General features: G+C 42.4%; 1 protein-coding gene across 5 annotated transcripts; it reads right to left on the bottom strand.

Annotated features, from left to right (window-relative positions):
- Positions 1-661: 661 nt before the first annotated feature.
- Positions 662-13967, bottom strand: LOC135528501 (myosin light polypeptide 6-like). Of its 5 annotated transcripts, none has more exons than XM_064957621.1 (6): positions 13669-13967; positions 11409-11436; positions 4032-4181; positions 3620-3793; positions 3201-3278; positions 662-1320 (listed from the first exon to the last, which is right to left on the bottom strand). In XM_064957621.1, the coding sequence occupies exons 1-6, from the start codon at positions 13849-13851 to the stop codon at positions 1292-1294; spliced, it is 642 nt and encodes a 213-aa protein (XP_064813693.1). In that variant the 5' UTR covers positions 13852-13967; the 3' UTR covers positions 662-1291. The 5 variants fall into 5 exon arrangements, with proteins under 5 accessions (XP_064813693.1, XP_064813692.1, XP_064813695.1 ...); XM_064957620.1 differs by lacking the exon at positions 11409-11436 and adding an exon at positions 11655-11682 and having other exon boundaries at positions 13669-13960; XM_064957623.1 differs by having other exon boundaries at positions 4038-4181; positions 13669-13959.
- Positions 13968-17921: the final 3954 nt, after the last annotated feature.

Genomic DNA, 17921 nt, shown 5'->3' with positions numbered 1-17921 from the left:
GCAACATAACATACAGGATTCTACTGGGAATGTTCCAAAACACTGTCATACAGTTCCATGTTCCAATCGAGAACACTGTCATACAGGATCAGACCCCGATCAATTAACTGTAGTACAATCTCAACGCAATAATTATCTTTTTAAAATTCAGTCAGAGCCAAGGAAAGTTGAGGTTGAAGTGGTTGTAAAATACACAAAAGCTCTCTTAAGAACAATATTACACTGGTTACAAGAGAACTTCGTAACTATAGAAACATGTTATATGAAGTGAAAACTATTCCCATTGCGTGCCTTTTCCAACAGTACAAACTCATAATGACAATATTCAATAAAAAGCAGACTTTTAGAATTGTAGTCGTTAAATTAGTTATGGTTTCATTGTGGGTTTATGGTTACCGCCGAACATGTCATTCACAAAACATGCAGTAGACGTTGCTTGGATGTGCTGAGTACGAATGGTCTTTTTGCAACAGACAACACTGCCCTCTTGTGCCCACTTAATAGATGGCAACAAATTTTGAGCACTAGTTAAAAGACAAAATGAGTCAGTTAAACATTTGTGGAGCTAAAATTATTGTACAATAAACACTCATAGGTGTATATGTTCACCCTGTCAAATCATGTTCACAATTTTAATTTGTTAGAAAAAAAACAAAGCACATTTTTTTTTTTCAGAAAATCATTTTTTTTTATTTGAACGCTGCAACAAATAAATGGAAGAAAAAAGGAAAACAATCCACTGAACCGCTCATGGATTTCTATGTCGTCATGATTGTATGGCTTCTTATACATATTGGTTAACTAACTGCATAGCTCTGGCAGCGATAGGAAGGGAGACATTCCCAGCCAAAGCAAGTCTTCATTAGCCTGGTCTCAGATCCTTTTTGTGCCGTCTCGACAACTCCATTGCTGTCACTATCATACCATTGACAGAGTTGGCAACTGGCAAGACGGCGCAAACAGTTGGTATGAAGTGCTCTCTCTCGGAATGTTATTGCTGGTCACGCCAGCAGCACACAAGCTTCTAATTACATGCAAGTTAGTCTTATTCTTAATTCAATGGACCAGGCTGACGCATAAAAAAAAAATAACAAAAGAAGCTTGGGTCGCTAATGGTCTTAACTTGGGCATGTAAAGGCACTTTCGAAAAAAAAAAAGAGAAAAAAAAGAGACGTGAAGAACTAATAAAATTGCACAGGAAATGGGCAGGACTGGAAACTAGTTGCAAAAAGGAGGGGAAATGCGTCACAGAAATAAAACGAAGAATAGGAAGGAATGTTCATCCCGATCTTCAACCGCTCATGACCATCCGGACGAGTTCTGTGATGTAAAGAAAGAGGAAGAGAGAAAAAACAACAACATTAGAATCCCAATTCACAGCTAATTGGGGGGGGGATCATCTCCAAATACAGCAACATCCTGGTTGTTTTGAAAATGAACCCTTCGACCTCAACATTGTTTACTTTATATAAACGGGATGCTGTTGTAGGAGGTACATCCCTTGTTTCTCCAAGTCCATGATTAGAGGAAAGTGGGAGAGGGAGGAGGACAGAGGTTGAGCGATCATCTCTATAGTATCTCCTAGTCAGCCAAAGTGGATGGATTTGGCCAGAATGACTGGTCTTGGATCCAAGAGACCGTCAAAGAAGAGAAGCCATCTTTGTTTTCTCTATGAGGCAAAGATTCGGGGGGGTCTACAGAGATCACAATAGCACTCAGCTACAATCAGTGTCCTTAAGGAGAAAAGATATCGCCAGCAAAAATAGCAAATGCACTGCAAAAAAGGGAGGAGTGACTGGTCTATTATGTCAGAGTTGGGGGAATATATAAGATATGCTCACATTGATTCAAATGGTCAATTTAGTGTTAATTCTCATGTAGGGTCTTTCCACAGAGAGACTTCCAAGGCAAACTTCCTATTTGTGGCAGCATGGAATTCATGTGATGAGGCCCAAATGAGAAAATTGCATTGTGGGTAATAACCTGCTGCAAAAGGTGCTCAATTACATTATCCAGCCCAGCTCTGAACACAACATGGAGTACAACGACCACTCCTGCTAGAGTGCTCTGCATGTACAAACTACCCCTCTATAGGGTGAATATCAATTGTATTTCCACTTTCCTTTTCTCCATCTTCTCCAAATGCATTGAAGGAAAAGGTGTGAGGAATACAAATGAGATTCCACTAATCCTTCAGACAGAGGGGATATCCAGACATGCAGAGGGGCCTGCTGTAGCAGCCAGGCTCAGGGTAGGAGAGACACACAGGGGGCAGCAGGCGAGAACAGGGAGTCTACCAATGAGTCAAGACCTCCAGTCCAAACTGCCCTACAACAGGGCTCTCTCTCACCAGGCTATCCCACTGCAAGATGTACAATGGGTTTACAAGGCAAATAACAGCTTTTGTGTGTATGTTTTGCAGGGATGCCTAAAGCAGGAGAGCCTGAGAAGAAGCCCGTTGTTCAAGTAGGCTCTATAGTATACCCTCTGCTGCCCTGCTCATACCGGCGCTCAGCCAGACATGATGGTACGCACAAACGCTGTGGAGGAAGAACAGTTACACAGCATGTTACCAATTCCGTTTTTGTATTCACAATCTGGTTCTCCCATCACCAAACAGTTACTATATACAAAACGTTGCAGAGCTGCATCGCTGTGCAGTGACACAGGAGATCATAGTCGCTGGCACTTTCACCGCCTCAGTCCAATTCTTCGGCCAACTGCTTCAACGGTAAAGTTAGAGAAAAACAAACTTGTCCACTTATTCAGCCATCGACACTTGTCATTTAGCAGATGCTCTTATCCAGAGTGACTCATAAGCGGAATGGCGGTTAAGTGCCTTGCTCAAGGGCAGAGAGATTTTTTACCTAGTCGGCTCAGGGATTTGAACCAGCAACCTTTTGGTTACTGGCCCAATGCTCTTAACCTCAAGGCTACCTGCAAGACAGCGCTATCAATATTGATCCCTGCATAAACAAACCTTTACACCAAAACATCCATATCTTCATTTTGTACACACTGTAGCCCAGGAATCATGCACGGTCATCATTGCATAACCAGGGTGTTGTGGTTAGAAGTAGAAGTTGTGTAAGGGTGGTGGGGTACTTGTAACACATTGTTAACCTAATCAGACCCAACAACACATCCGTGTCTCCTCTATCTCAATCTTTCATTCTCCGTTTCCCCTCCCTCCCGCTCACCTTCATAGTTAATACAGCCATTAGCATCCTCGTGTCCGGCAAGAAGTGTCTCGACCTCCTCCTCCGTCATCTTCTCCCCTGATAGACAGACAAACTCATATATTAGTAAAGTAATAGCGACACTGTTATGTTCAAAAGTTGGGTGTTCTCATTCGTGTTGACCTTAAAAAGAACACACTTTAAAATCAGTAATCGTCTTGAAATCTGAAGTGTGGCTTGATGTTTGTGCTTTGATTTAAAAAAAGTAATAATTGTCACATTACGGAGAATATCTTTGCGACATTTGGGATTTACATTTTCTGAGTCAACTTCCAAATTAGATAACCTTTTGCTCAGGGATTTGCATTCTGCATTAAATACATGAAATGTCTGTCCTCAGATGTGGATGAGAGTAAAAGAATGACGCTCCAGTAACCCACCTAGTGTGGTGAGGACGTGGCGCAGCTCTGCCCCCATTACGGTGCCGTTGCCCTCCTTATCAAAGACTCGCAGTCCCTCAACGAAATCCTCAAAGGAGCCCTGGTCCTTATTCTTAGCGATGGCCTGCAGCATGGGCAGGAACTGCTCAAAGTCAAGCATCTTGTGATTCATCTCTGAAGTAGAAGTGGAGGAAATGAATTAATTGATGATATGAATGAACACCGTGGTCTAAACATTACAACCCTTTCAGCACAAGAGGTCAAAGGCGGTTTAAGATCATTTTGGCATCTGATAACGCCTTCGCTTGTGAAAATTCAAAGAACCCTGGTCCAAACATGTTCTGATAGAGAGATATGTTTAGGGCACATAATGAAATAGAACACTAGTATACAGTATTCTATTGTATCTCACCCTCACCCTCAGCCTTGGGGTTGCCCAGGACCTTGAGGACCTCTGCATTGACAGGGTTCTGGCCCAACGCCCGCATGACGTCGCCGCACTGACTGTAACTGATCTTCCCATCGCCGGTTCTGTCGAAGAGGAGGAAAGCCTCCTTAAACTCTAGAAGGAGGGAGGGATATATGGTTGAGTGTGAGGAGAGAATGAGCGGGTTTGGGAGAGGGATGTTAAATGGTTAGGAGATGGAGCAAAAACATTTCAAGACGGGAAGACAGTGAACAAGTTGGAAATGCAAGAGAGGTTGGATATGTAAAGACAGAGGCCAGAGAACAAAGACACCAAACAACTGATAATGTGTGTATTACTTCAGGTAGTTTTAGCCAGAATAACAGGTTAGTGAACTTGGCATTGTTTAACATCAGCTTATTCCATTAATGAACAAATCATGGTTTCCCTTCACCTGACCAGCGGGATCAACACGGTGGCACATAGGAAAGTAAAATGAGATAGCACCAACTACAGTGGAGTGGGTAGCCTAAAGCCCAATTCAATCAAAAAGATTTTTTTTAAGCAAATGAACGAGTGTGCTCACACTGGAAATAGAATGCATACGAACAAGTTAATGAGAGAAAATAGATGGACCACAAGCGTCAACTTAGAAAGCAAGTCTTTTCAATAAGAAGATACATTGTGTGGGTCGTGTGCAGAATAGGAATTGTTATGATCTTCCCTATGCTAAGTAGACTAAAAATGTAGTTTAAAATGTATTTTCCTGCTAGCTAAGGTTCATCAGTCAAATAGGCTACATTGTTTTTTTAAATTTCTAAACGCAGATTTGTGTCACAGACTTATAGCCTAAACAAAACCCGAGGACTCCGATTTCAAGAGAGAATAACGTCACTGTTTGTAGAAGAATGAGACTTGGTTGTTTACAAGTCAGGTTAATTAGCTACAACATCCTTGTGATGTTGTGCTATGGCTTTTCAACCTCTGCCATATTGTGGATTCAGAGCTATCTATCTAATAGAACTCAAAGGGTTTTCTTTAATGGAAGCGTCTCTAATGTCAAACATGTACAGTGTGGTGTACCGCAGGGCAGCTCTCTAGACCCTCTACTCTTCTATTTTTACCAATGACCTGCCACTGGCATTAAACAAAGCATGGGTGTCCATGTTTGTTTTACTCACTGCTATAGCACACGCCGCCAACCCGGATGTCCCAGCCGTGTCTGAATCCTGGCTTAGGAAGGCCACCAAAAATCCAGAAATTTCTATCCCTAACTATAACATTTTCCGACAAGATAGAAATACCAAAGCGGGAGGAGTTCCAATCTACTGCAGAGACAGCCTGCAGAGTTCTGTTATACTATCCAGGTCTGTGCCCGAACAATTTGAGCTTCTACTTCTAAAAATCCACCATTCCAGAAACAAGTCTGTCACCGTTGCCACATGTTAGACCCCCTTCAGCCCCCAGCTGTGCCGTGGACACCATATGTGAAGATCAATGGGGGGAAATCAATTCAGAGTTTGTACTGTTAGGTGACCTAAACTGGGACATGCTTATAACCCCGGCCATCCTACAATCTAAGCTAAATGCCCTCAATCTTACACAAATTATCAAGGAACCTACGAGGTACAACCCTAAATCCGTAACAATGGGCCCCCTCTTAGATATCCTCCTGACCAACTTGCCCTCTAAATACACCTCTGCTGTCTTCAACCAGGATCCCAGCGATCATTGCCACAGTTCCTGCATGCATAATGGGTCGCGGGCAAACGACCACCCCTCATCACTGTCAAACGCTCCCTAAAACACTTCAATGAGCAGGCCTTTATAAATCGACCTGGCCCGGGTATCCTGGAAGGATATTGATCTCGTCCCGTTCGAAAAGGATGCCTGGTTGCTGTTTAAAAGTGCTTTCCTCACCATCTTAAAAAAGTATGCCCCGTCCAAAAAATATTGAACTAAGAACAGATATAGCCCTTGGTTCATCCCAGACTTGACTGCCCTTGAACAGCACAAAAACATCCTGTGGTGGTCTTCATTAGCATCAAATATCCCCCGCGATATGCAACTTTTCAGAGAAGTCAGCAACCAATATACTCAGTCAGTTAGCTTTCCTAAGGCTGGCTTTTTAAAACAGAAATTTGCATCCTGTAGCACCAATTCCAAAACGTTTTGGGACACTAAAGTCCATGGAGAATAAGAGCACCTCCTCCCAGCTGCCCACTGCACTGAGGAGAGGACACATTGTCACCACCAATAAATCTACGATAATTGATCATTTCAACAAGCATTTTTCTACAGCTGGCCATGCTTTCCACCCGGCTACCCCTACCAACATCTCAGCACCCCCTGCAGCAACGTGCCCAAGCCCCCTCCCCACTTCTCCTTCACCCAAATTCAGACAGCTGATGTTCTAAAAGAGATGCAAAATCTGGATCCCTACAAATCAGCTGGGCTAGAAAATCTGGACCCTCTCTTTCTAAAATGATCCATCGCAATTGTTGCAACCCCTATTGCTAGCCTATTCAACCTCTCTTTCGTATTGTCTGAGATCCCCAAAGATTGGAAAACTGCCACGGTCATCCCCCGCTTCAAAGGGGGAGACACTCGAGACCCAAATTGTTATAGACCTATATCCATCCTGCCCTGCCTTTCCAAAATCTTCAAAAGCCAAGTTAAACAGATAACCGACCATTTCGAATCCCACCGTACCTTCTCCACTATGCAATCTGGTTTACGAGCTGGTCATGGGTGCACCTCAGCCACGCTCAAGGTCCTAAACAATATCATAACCGCCATCGATAAGAGGCAATACTGGGCAGCCGTGTTCATCGACCTGGCCAAGGCTTTCGACTCTCAATCACCACATTCTTATCGGCAGACTCAACAGCCTCGGCTTCTCAAATGACTGCCTCGCCTGGTTCACCATCTACTTCTCTGACAGAGTTCAGTGTGTCAAATTGGAGGGCCTGTTGTCCGGACCTCTGGCAGTCTCTATGGGGGTGCCACAGGGTTCAATTCTCGGGCCGACTCTCTTCTCTGTATACATCAATGATGTTGCTCTTGCTGCTGGTGAGTCTCTGATCCACCTCTACACAGACACCATTCTGTGTACATTGGCCCTTCTTTGGACACTGTGCTAACAAACCTCCAAATGAGCTTCAATGCCATTCAAACACTCCTTCAGTGACCTCCAACTGCTTTTAAATGCCAGTAAAACGAAATGCATGCTCTTCAACCGATTGCTGCCTGCACCCTCCCGCCAGACTAGCATCACTGCTCTGGACGGTTCTGACTTATATTATGTGGACAACTACAAATACCTAGGTGTCTGGTTAGACTGTAATCTCTCCTTCCAGATTCACATTAAGCATCTCCAATCCAAAATTAATTATAGAATCGGCTTCCTATTTCGCTAAACAAAGCCTCCTTCGCTCATGCTGCCAAACATACCCTCCTAAAACGGACTATCCTACCGATCCTTGACTTTGGCGATGTCATTCACTAAATAGCCTCCGACACTCTACTCAGCAAACTGGATGTAGTCTATCACAGTGCCATCTTTTTTGTCACCAAAGCCCCAAATCCTACCCACCACTGAGACCTGTATGCTCTCGCTGGCTGGCCCTTACTACTTATATGTCACCAAACCCACTGGCTCCTGGTCATCTATAAGTCTATGCTAGGTAAAGCCCCACCTTATCTCAGCAAACTGGTCACCATAGCAACACCCACCGGTAGCACGCGCTCCAGCAGGTATATTTCCCTGATCATCCCCAAAGCCAACACTTCCTTTGGCCGCCTTTCCTTCCAGTTTACTGCTGCCAATGACTGGAACAAATTGCAAAAAAAAAAAAACTCTCTGAAGCTGGAGACTCATATCTCCCTCTCTAACTTTAAGCATCAGCTGTCAGAGCAACTTTCCGATCACTGTACCACTACACAGCCAATCTGTAAATGGCACACCCAACTACCTCATCCCCATGCTGTTACTTATCCTCTTGCTCTTTGCACCCCAGTATCTCTACTTGCACATCATCATCATCTGCACATCTACCACTGCAGTGTTAATGCTATATTTGAATTATTTTGCCTCTATGGCTCATTTATTGCCTTAACTCCCTACATTTGCCCACACTGTACATAGATTTTTCTATTGTGTTATTGACTGTACGTTTGTTTGTGTAACTCGGTGTTGTTTTTGTCGCACTGATTTGATTTATCATGGCCAGGTTGCAGTTGTAAATGATAACTTGTTCTCAACTGGCCTACCTGGTTAAATAAATAAATAAATAAATAAATAAATAAATAAATAAATAAATATATATATATATATATATATATATATATATATATATATATATATATATATATACACACACACACACACACACACACACATATATGTAAAATATATATATTTTTTAATGTATGCTGATGATTCAACCATATACGCATCAGCAACCACAGCTAATGAAGTCACTGAAACCCTTAAAGAGTTGCAGTCTGTTTTGGTCCGGGTGGCTAGTAATAAACTGGTCCTGAACATCTCTAAAACTAAGAGCATTGTACCTGGTACAAATCATTCCTTAAGTTCTTAACCTCAGCTGAATAAGGTAATGAATGGTGTGGCTGTTGAACAAGGTGAGGAGACTAAATTACTTGCCGTTACTTTAGATTGTAAACTGTCATGGTAAAACATATAGATTCAATGGTTATAAAGATGGGGAGAGGTCTAGACACGACACTCCAAAAAGCAAGTTCTGCAGGCTCTAGTTTTGTCTAAACTTGATTATTGTCCAGTCGTGTGGTCCAGTGCTGCAAGGAAAGACCTAGTTAAGCTGCAGCTGACCCAGAACAGAGCGGCATGTTTTGCTCTTAATTGTAATCAGAGGGCTGATATTAATAGTATGCATGTCAGTCTCTCTTGGCTACGAGTTGAGGAGAGACTGACTGCATCACTTAATTTAATAAGAAACAGTTGTGTTGAAAATCCATAAGTTATTTGCATAGTCAACTTACACAGCTCTGACACACACACCCACCAGGCATGCCACCAGGGGTCATTTCCCCAAATCCAGAAAAATCCAAGAAAACGTACAGTATTATATAGAGCCCTTATTGCATGGAACTTCCTTCCATCTCATATTGCTCAAATAAACAGCAAACCTGGTTTCAAAAAACAGGTAAAGCAACACCTCGCGGCACAACGCCTCTCCCCTATTTGACCTAGATAGTTTGTGTGTATGCATTGATATGTAGGCTACGTGTGCCTTTTTAAAAATGTATGCATGTAGTTCTGTCCTTGAGCTGTTCTTGCCTAATGATGTTCTGTATTACGTCATTCTGTATTGTTTCATGTGGACACCAGGAAGAGTAGCTGCTGCTTTTGCAACAGTTAATGTGGACCCTAATAAAATACCAAAAAGCTAGCAAAGCAACAAGACTTCAGCATAGGTACGGCGGCTTGCGTACGACATCTAAGGGGAGTCAAAAGGAACTCACAATAATACCTCCCAGGGGCTACATAGCGAACAAATACAACTGTTTATTGTGGATTTTCATGACAATTCCGTTGGCTTTGCAGTGTATGTATGCGAATTGACGCTGGCTACTCTCACGCGCAAATTTTGCGCCATTTACGGGGTCTCTCCGTGTGATTTCGACAGAAGCCAGCTCATTTTACACGAAGGCGCCTATCAGACTCTACCCTGGATAACGAGGGCTGTTTGGGTTAATTGAGGCCAGTAGCGTAGACAGGGGAAGAAGTCATTCTGCTCAGGTGTTATTACCTAAGCAAGGCTGGGGAAAATGATCCACTGTAGACAACGGTTATGACATATGACAACGGTTCCCCCTTTAATGGCACAACACCCCCATCACTCCCACATCACTAAGGGAATTAGCCTAGTCCGCATCCACATTAACAAGTAATGACAAACAAGTCAAACTAAACAGCCACAAGATGCTCATTTGCTACTGCCTACACTAACTATCATGAGCTTTGTAAATGTGCCTAATTAAGCTAACACTGTAGACTCAAATATCAACAAGGGGGAGAAAAAAAAATCTGATATAAATTCCTATGTAACCAACACTTGAGTCTTCACACCAGTAAGTTCTCAAATGTCCTAATCTCTTTTGTGCATTTACTTCCATCTGAATATTTGATGACCTTAAATAGGTCTGCGTAATATAAGGTCGGGAGATGTTATCGAAGCCTTCCAAGGAGGCATGCAGGTTTCTACTGAGTATTAGTGTAGGGCACAGAAAACACTAAATCCATAGCAGACAGTGTAGAAGCAATGACAATGTCAAAGCATCTCAACCATAGGTTATTGAGATCAGTCCATTTGGTTTCATTTTTTTACTATTCAGCTGAACATTTCCTTAAAACAAACAAGTTGATTAGTAGTAGCAAAGTCTTATAAAGAAGCTGGCCGAACTAACTAGAAAGGGCCCATAAGCAACTAAAAGGCCTAGAAGGAGAAATGATGTAAGCGCTTGGTGGTGGTCTCTCGGTTCTAGGACCACTTATCAGACTAGGGGCCAATTCCTGTTCAATTCCGTGAAATCAGGAAAGAAACAGAAAAGGAAGTACATTTAAATTAAGTGTCCATATGCTTCCCAAATTGACTGAATTGAAGTGTAATTGACCGCAACCCTGGCCTGCAGAGTATGGGATATCCCTTAAAAACTACAGGCAAACACAGCAGTGGTCTGTTGTAATTTTTCCTGTTCTCAGGAATGTGCCTCCCTCTTCCCCCATGGCCCGCTGAGTTCCATTTCCCAACACCATATTAGGTCATGGAGGAGCGAGGGACAGAGAGATGTATTGTCAACCATGATTAAACAAGCCAGGGAGTGGAGAAGACTCATCTACTAGTCTGTGTCTAACTCCAAAAAAGGAAAGGGAACACTCCAGGGGAGATGACAAGCTAGTAAGATGGCATGCAAACTTTTATGGTACATGGGAACGGGACAACTGGGAATGTATGCAGATTGATGCAAACACAGAACGTGGAGTGATGACCTATGGTATGCACAAGGTGCATTTCCTGTCTATAGAAATGCACTAACAAACACACCAGGAGCCTATTACTACCTTGTATACTGGATCTGAGCTAATGCCGATGAAACTAGGTATAAAAACAGACTACTGACAGTAAAAAAAAAAAAAAAAAACAGGAAACAGACATGACACAATGGGCTAAAATAACAGGTAAGACTCAGTCTGTCATTAAAATATAACAGTGACACCTTGTTACGTAATATCCACGGTGTGACTGCAACCGTATCGGACCAACAACATGCCTTAAACACGGTTAGATTCAGGTCCAAGACTCAGGGGACAAATTTTAGGGCCATTCGCCGATAACTCACCGTGTATTTGATCCAGGTTAAACTCAATCTGGAAAGAACAAGCAGTAGGGAAAGTGGTAACTTTGCTACTATAGGAGGAATGACAGACCAGGCATAAAGCAGATGATAGCCAGTAAAGACAAAGTAAGACGAGCAAGAAAGAAAAATAAGTGGCATTTGTCTGAGTTGATGACAACATGCAATAGTTGGTCAAGTTTGGGAAAATTAGCTAGCTAGCTAATCTAGTTAGCAAAATGTGTAACTCACCCATGATTTGATCTTCTGAGAAGTCAGACTGTTCAAAGAAAGATAAAGTTAGCTAGCTACTATGATATTGCAAAATCCTGTTGCGAAAGACCTGTGGCTAGCTAGCTAGGCAGACAACTTTATCACACACTTATCTAGGAACTAGCTAGCTAACGTTACTAGTCAGTGAGAAATACTAACATCTGAGTGACATTTGGAGACAATGGCAAATTGTATTGAGATTTAGCTACTGGTATGCCACTTTATATCAATAAGCTAGGGTTGCTAAACTGGCGAGTAAGCAACTAACGTTAGCCAGTTGGCTAACTAGCTTCGACAAAACGCCAACTTGCTAGTTGGTTCTGCTCAATGAAACTGGCTAACGTTAGCTAGAAAATTAACGTACTGTTAGCTAATTCGACATAGCTACAATTCCCGAAATATAATAGGATTTCGAGTGGATGGCTAGTTAGTTAATACAGGTTATTGAAGAACCCACCATATCTGTGACTGTTGGAGTGTTGTCGAAGACGTCGGGAGCTGAAAGAATGTGAGGGGTCGACAGCGAGGAAAAGCCCTACTAGTACGAGCACAGCCCCAGCAATGTTTACTTGTTTGTCATAGCTCCTCTGCTGCATCTGCGCAGTGCGCATAACCATGGACAGGGACCATGTCAGGGTAGGAGTGGCCCCTGCCCTGGCCCTTTTCCATAGTAAAACAAAATATATATTTTTTAATTCAACCTTTAACTAGGGAAGTCAGTGAAGAACAAATTCTTATTTACAATGACGGCCTACCCTGGCCAAACCCGGATGACACCGGGTCAATTGTGAGTCGCCATATGGGACTCCCAATCATGGCCGGATGTGATACAGCCTGGATTCGGACCAGGGGCTGTAGTGATGGCTCTTGCACTGAGATGCAGTGATTGATTTAGACCGCTGTGCCACTCAGGAGCATTATTAGATATATAACTAGCCCTTCTAATTTCCTCTTTTATCCGTGGTAAAACATTTTGAAACTGTCATAGGCCTAGTTACATTATACTCACCTTGGCCTGTTCTGGAAATGGTGTTGGATTCCTTAGGTTCTGAGACTAGCTCATTGACTAGGCCACAACCTGTCTAGTCCTCTGATCAATGAGGACAAAGTGCCAAGGAGTGTTTACAGTCTATGGGTATATTGACCCCTTTATAAACTCTCGCAACACAGACATGCAGCAGATCACTAATTCTATTGCAAAGTAACATACAACGCAAGGATGAGAGCAAAGCTATGGATGTTTCATAACAGAGTGACAGGCCTAATGTGGATGAAACACAAATATAGGTCTACCAATTGTGATGTCTCAGTGATTTTACATTTCTAATCGAACATTTTTATAAAGGATTATTTAATTATTTAATTTCCTTTCACTACCCCCCCCCCCCCCCCCGGAAGGTTCAAGGTTATATCTGAGTATTTCCTGGAGAGGAATAAGCACACTCCCTCCCAGAGGAGGTCAGTCACAGGCAGCTTCTATAGCAGTGCCCTAGTTCTCAACTCATCTTTATCCCAGAATGATACTGGTGGTTTGGTTCCTATTAGTCTCGCATAAGACAATAGGAAGATTATTTGGAAGATGATTTGTGAAGTCCGCTTTGTAAGCACATCATGCTATTGAGAAACACAGGAGAAACATAATTTGAGATGCTTTGTGCCTTGAACATTTTCCCAGGATAAAACAATAGTAGTAAACTGCATATTTCAAAATTGATTGAATGCTTGCATCTCAAGAAACAGACTATCGCTCTGCCTACTTTCCAGTCTATTATGGCATGGGAGCATTGGGCTATTTTCAGCATGCCCTATTAGTCATAGTAGTTATTCAGCACTGTATTGATACATTTTGTAAAGAGACTTCCACTGATCTAAATTTTAGGATTGCATTCCACATAAGCTCTGTCATTGCTGTCACACACACACACACACACACACACACACACACACACACACACACACAGAGTTGGGTGCTGTGGGAGGCACCTCCACTCACCTCCATGGTGCTGGGGTCAAATGGAGAATCAGAGGGTCGCAGCATCCTGGGTTTCTGTTCAGGAGCTGACCTTGGCTGGGCAGAGTTAGCTGAGGTGAGGCAAGGGAAAGGAGGCCCTAGTCTGGGCTGCTGGGCCACAGGCGATGGAGTCTTCTTAATAGATGGTTCTCTTTTTGGGGCCATTTCTGGAGTTCGTAACAGTACTTCTGTCGCTCTCGCACTGTGTTCCCTGTACTGGTTACTAATGTGGTTGCTGAGAGGAGTGGAGGCAGAAATAGAGAAAGTGTGTCAGATGTGTACGGGAGCGAGAGAGAGAGGAAAAGAGGGAGGGAGAGATGGCGAGAGAGCTAGAGAGAGAGAGAAATGGAGAGGTAAGTCTATAAATAGAGGGAGATAGTGGAGAGAGATGGATATATTTAGAGAGAGGGAGTGAGAGACGGATAGAGAAGAGCGAGAGAGATAAAGAGGCCGAGAGAGAGGGATGAGTATAGTTGCCTGGGGGACAGGCAGGTGGATCAGGCAGAGAGAGGTGGTTGTATAGAAGAGAAGAGCATGTAAGTGACGCTGAGATTGAGCCGCGTAGGAGTGGAGATGAGAGGGAGAGTCGAATGAGGAGGGGGCGCAGCTATAGAGAGAAAGCACACATTTTATATGGGTCAGAAAGGCAGGTGGGTGAGTCAGTGAGTATACTTGTTTGTGTAAGTGAGCTCAGTATTCCTGGATTATTATCCACATCATCACCTATACACCTGCCACTAATTATACTGTGAAGCGGTTTGGGTGTGTGTGTTGTGTCTATTTGTGGAACAATAAGACTTGATACAGCCAGTAAAGCTAAAAATATAATGTTCTATTTTGGAATCTGGAATAATAAACATTCTCTTTATTCCCCAGATATTTCTCCCCCTTCCTTCCTTCCTTCCTTCCTTCCTTCCTTCCTTCCTTCCTTCCTTCCTTCCTTCCTTCCTGTGGTGATTTTAGAATCAGATCTGCCATGCACAGAAACTGAGGACACTGAGGACACTCTCAATTCATTTTTTTTGTTGTAAATTTGCTTCATTGGCATGACGTGTTATGCACATTTCTCTCTCTGTGTCTCCTACTGTGTGTTTCTCTCTATCTATTGCTGTCTCTCTCACGCTCTCTCTGTTTCTGTGTCTCTCTCTTTCTCAATTAAATTCAATTTCAATCCAATTTCAAGTATCTCTTTCTGTTTCTGTGGCTCTCTCTCTCTCATTCTGTTTCTGTGGCTCTCTCTCTCTCATTCTGTTTCTGTGGCTCTCTCTCTCTTTCTCTCTCGCTCTCTGTCAGAGACAACGATAGACAGCTGTATCTGATTGGGAACCATACCCGGCCAACAAAGAAATAGAAAAACTAAAATGCCCACCCAAATCACACCCCGACCTATCCAAATAGAGAAATAAAAAGGCTCTCCAAGGTCAGGGCGTGACACTCATTTTATGTGCAGCAAGGTGTTCGGGCCACCTGTGATAATGTAATATAAATGGAACATTAAACTTTTGAAGTCTCTTGTTTTGAGTAATTTGAAAAAAATAATAATATGTTTGTCGAATTCCGATATAAGTTCATTTACTAAAAGATGATTTTATATGACACATGGAAGTACCTTATAAATGATGACCCATGGAGCTGACTGCGATCCTGCAAGTTGTGAAGGTTTTAGCGACAGCTAGTCTTACTGGGGTCCGACAAGGCGAAAAAGAGATTACAGACAAAATAATTTACAATTGACATATATTTAAAAACATTAACATGTAGTGTGCGTGTATCTATTAGTTACACATAGATGGCAGTACATACACACAACAAGTAGGACACATGGGGGAGAGGCGTTGTGCCGTGAGGTGTTGCTTTATTTGTTCTTTTAAACCCGGGTTTGCGGTTCACTTGCGCTATATGAGATCGAAGGGATTTCCATGCACTCATGGCTCTGTATAATACTGTACGTTTCCTTGAGTTTGTTCTGGACCTGGGGACTGTGAAAAGACCCCTGGTTGCATGTCGGGTGGAGTACATGTTTTGTCAGAGCTGTGTGTAAGTTGACTATGCAAACCATTTGGAATTTCCAACACATTAATGTTTCTTATAAAAACAAGAAGTGATGCAGTCAGTCTTTCCTCAACACTTAGCCAAGAATGACTGGCAAGCATAGTATTACAATGAAGAGCAAGACGTGCCGCTCTGTTCTCGGCCAGCTGCAGCTTAACTAGGTCTTTCTTTGCAGCACTTGACCATATGACTGGATAATAATAAAGATAAAACTAGACCCTGTAGGACTTGTTTTGTGGAGTGTGGTGTCAAAAAAGCAGAGCATCTCTTTATTATGGACAGACCTCTCCCCATCTTTACAACCATTGAATCTATATGTTTTGACCATGACAGTTTACAATCTACGGTAACACCAAGTAATTTAGTCTCCTCAATAGCCACACCATTCCTTACCAGATCCCTAAGGTCTAAAACTTAGGGAATCATTTGTACCAAATACAATGCTCTTAGAGACATTCAGGACCAGTTTATTACTGGCCACCCATTCCAAAGCTGACTGCAAAACTGACTTCATTAGTTATGGTTGCTGATGCGTATATGGTTGAATCATCAGCATACATGGACACACATGCTTTATTTAATCCCAGTGGCAGGTTATTGCTAAAGATAGAAAAGAGTAGAGGGCCTAGAGAGCTGCCATGCAGTACACCACACTTTACAAGTTTGACATTAGAAGAGCTTCCATTGAAGAAAACCCTCCGAGTTCTATTAGATAGATAGTTCTGAATCCACGATATGGCAGAGCTTGATAAGCCATAACACATACATTTTCTCAACAACAGGTTATGGTCAATAATATCAAAGGCTGCACTGAAATCTAACAGTACAGCTCCCACAATCTTATTATTATCTTTCAACCAATCATCAGTCACCTGTGTCAGTGTAGGACATGTTGAATGCCTTTCTTAATTTTCTTTACAGAGAAATAGCATTGTATTTGGTCAAACACAATTTTTTCCAACAGCTAAGAGCTGGCAGCAAGCTGATAGGTCTGCTGTTAGAACCAGTGAAGGCTGTTTTACCACTCTTGGGTAGTTGAATAACTGAGGCTTCCCTCCAGGCCTGAAGACAAACACTTTCATCATGAGTCAGATTAAAAATATGACATATAGGAGTGGAAAATAGTCAGCTACAGTGTCTTGCAAAAGTATTCATTCCCCTTTGTGTTTGAACATTACAACCTGTAATTGAAATAGATTTTTATTTTATTTCATATGATGGACATACAGAAAATAGTCCAAATTGGTGAAGTGAAAGAAAAATAAATTACTTTAAAAAATATAAAAAATACAAACCGGAAAAGTGGTGCGTGCAAATGTATTCACCCCCTTTGCCATGAAGCCCCTAAATAAGACCTGGTGAAACCAATTACCTTCAAAAGTCACATATAATTAGTTAAATAAAGTCCACCTGTGTGCAATCTAAGTGTCACATGATCTGCCACATGATCTTAGTATATATACACCTGTTCTGAAAGGCCCCAGATTCTGCAACACCACTAAGCAACTGGCACCATCAAAACCAAGGAACTCTCCAAACAGGTCGGGGACAAAGTTGTGGAGAAGTACAGATCAGGGTTGGGTTATAAAAAATATTGAAAACTTTGAACATCCCATGGAGCACTATTAAATCCATTATTAAAGAATGGAATGAATATGACACCACAACAAACCTGCCAAGAGAGGGACACCCACCAAACCTCAGGGACCAGGCATGGAGGGCATTAATCAGAGAGGCAACAAAGAGACCAAGGATAACCCTGAAGGAGCTGCAAAGCTCCACAGTGGAGATTGGAGTATCTGTCCATAGGACCACTTTAAGCCGTACACTCCACGGAGTGTAAATGAATTACCGTCGTGTGTTTTGAAGGACTCTGTTGCTGTATATGACAAAACTGAAATGCTGAATTGTTTCAATGAGCACTTTGCATCATCTGGTAGGCTGTTTGATTCAGTGTCCTCTGTCTCTGTATAACCCTGTGAGGATGAACCAGTGAGAGCTGGTCAAACTTTTAGCTTTTTGCCATTCTCAGTGCAGATGGTACATCAAGCCCTGAAATCCTTAGATCAGAGAAAGCCTGCAGGTCCTGATCTTTTGGTAGCTGAACCATTTACATCTAACCCTGGAATGTGATGAAATTCCGAATATCTGAAATCAGCATTTGTACTACCACTTTTACAAGG

The sequence above is a fragment of the Oncorhynchus masou genome, chromosome 33, assembly GCF_036934945.1.
Source record: "Oncorhynchus masou masou isolate Uvic2021 chromosome 33, UVic_Omas_1.1, whole genome shotgun sequence".
Lineage (NCBI taxonomy): Eukaryota > Metazoa > Chordata > Actinopteri > Salmoniformes > Salmonidae > Oncorhynchus > Oncorhynchus masou.
Note: the sequence above shows the minus strand (reverse complement) of the source record. Positions and strands in the feature narration are given on the sequence as shown.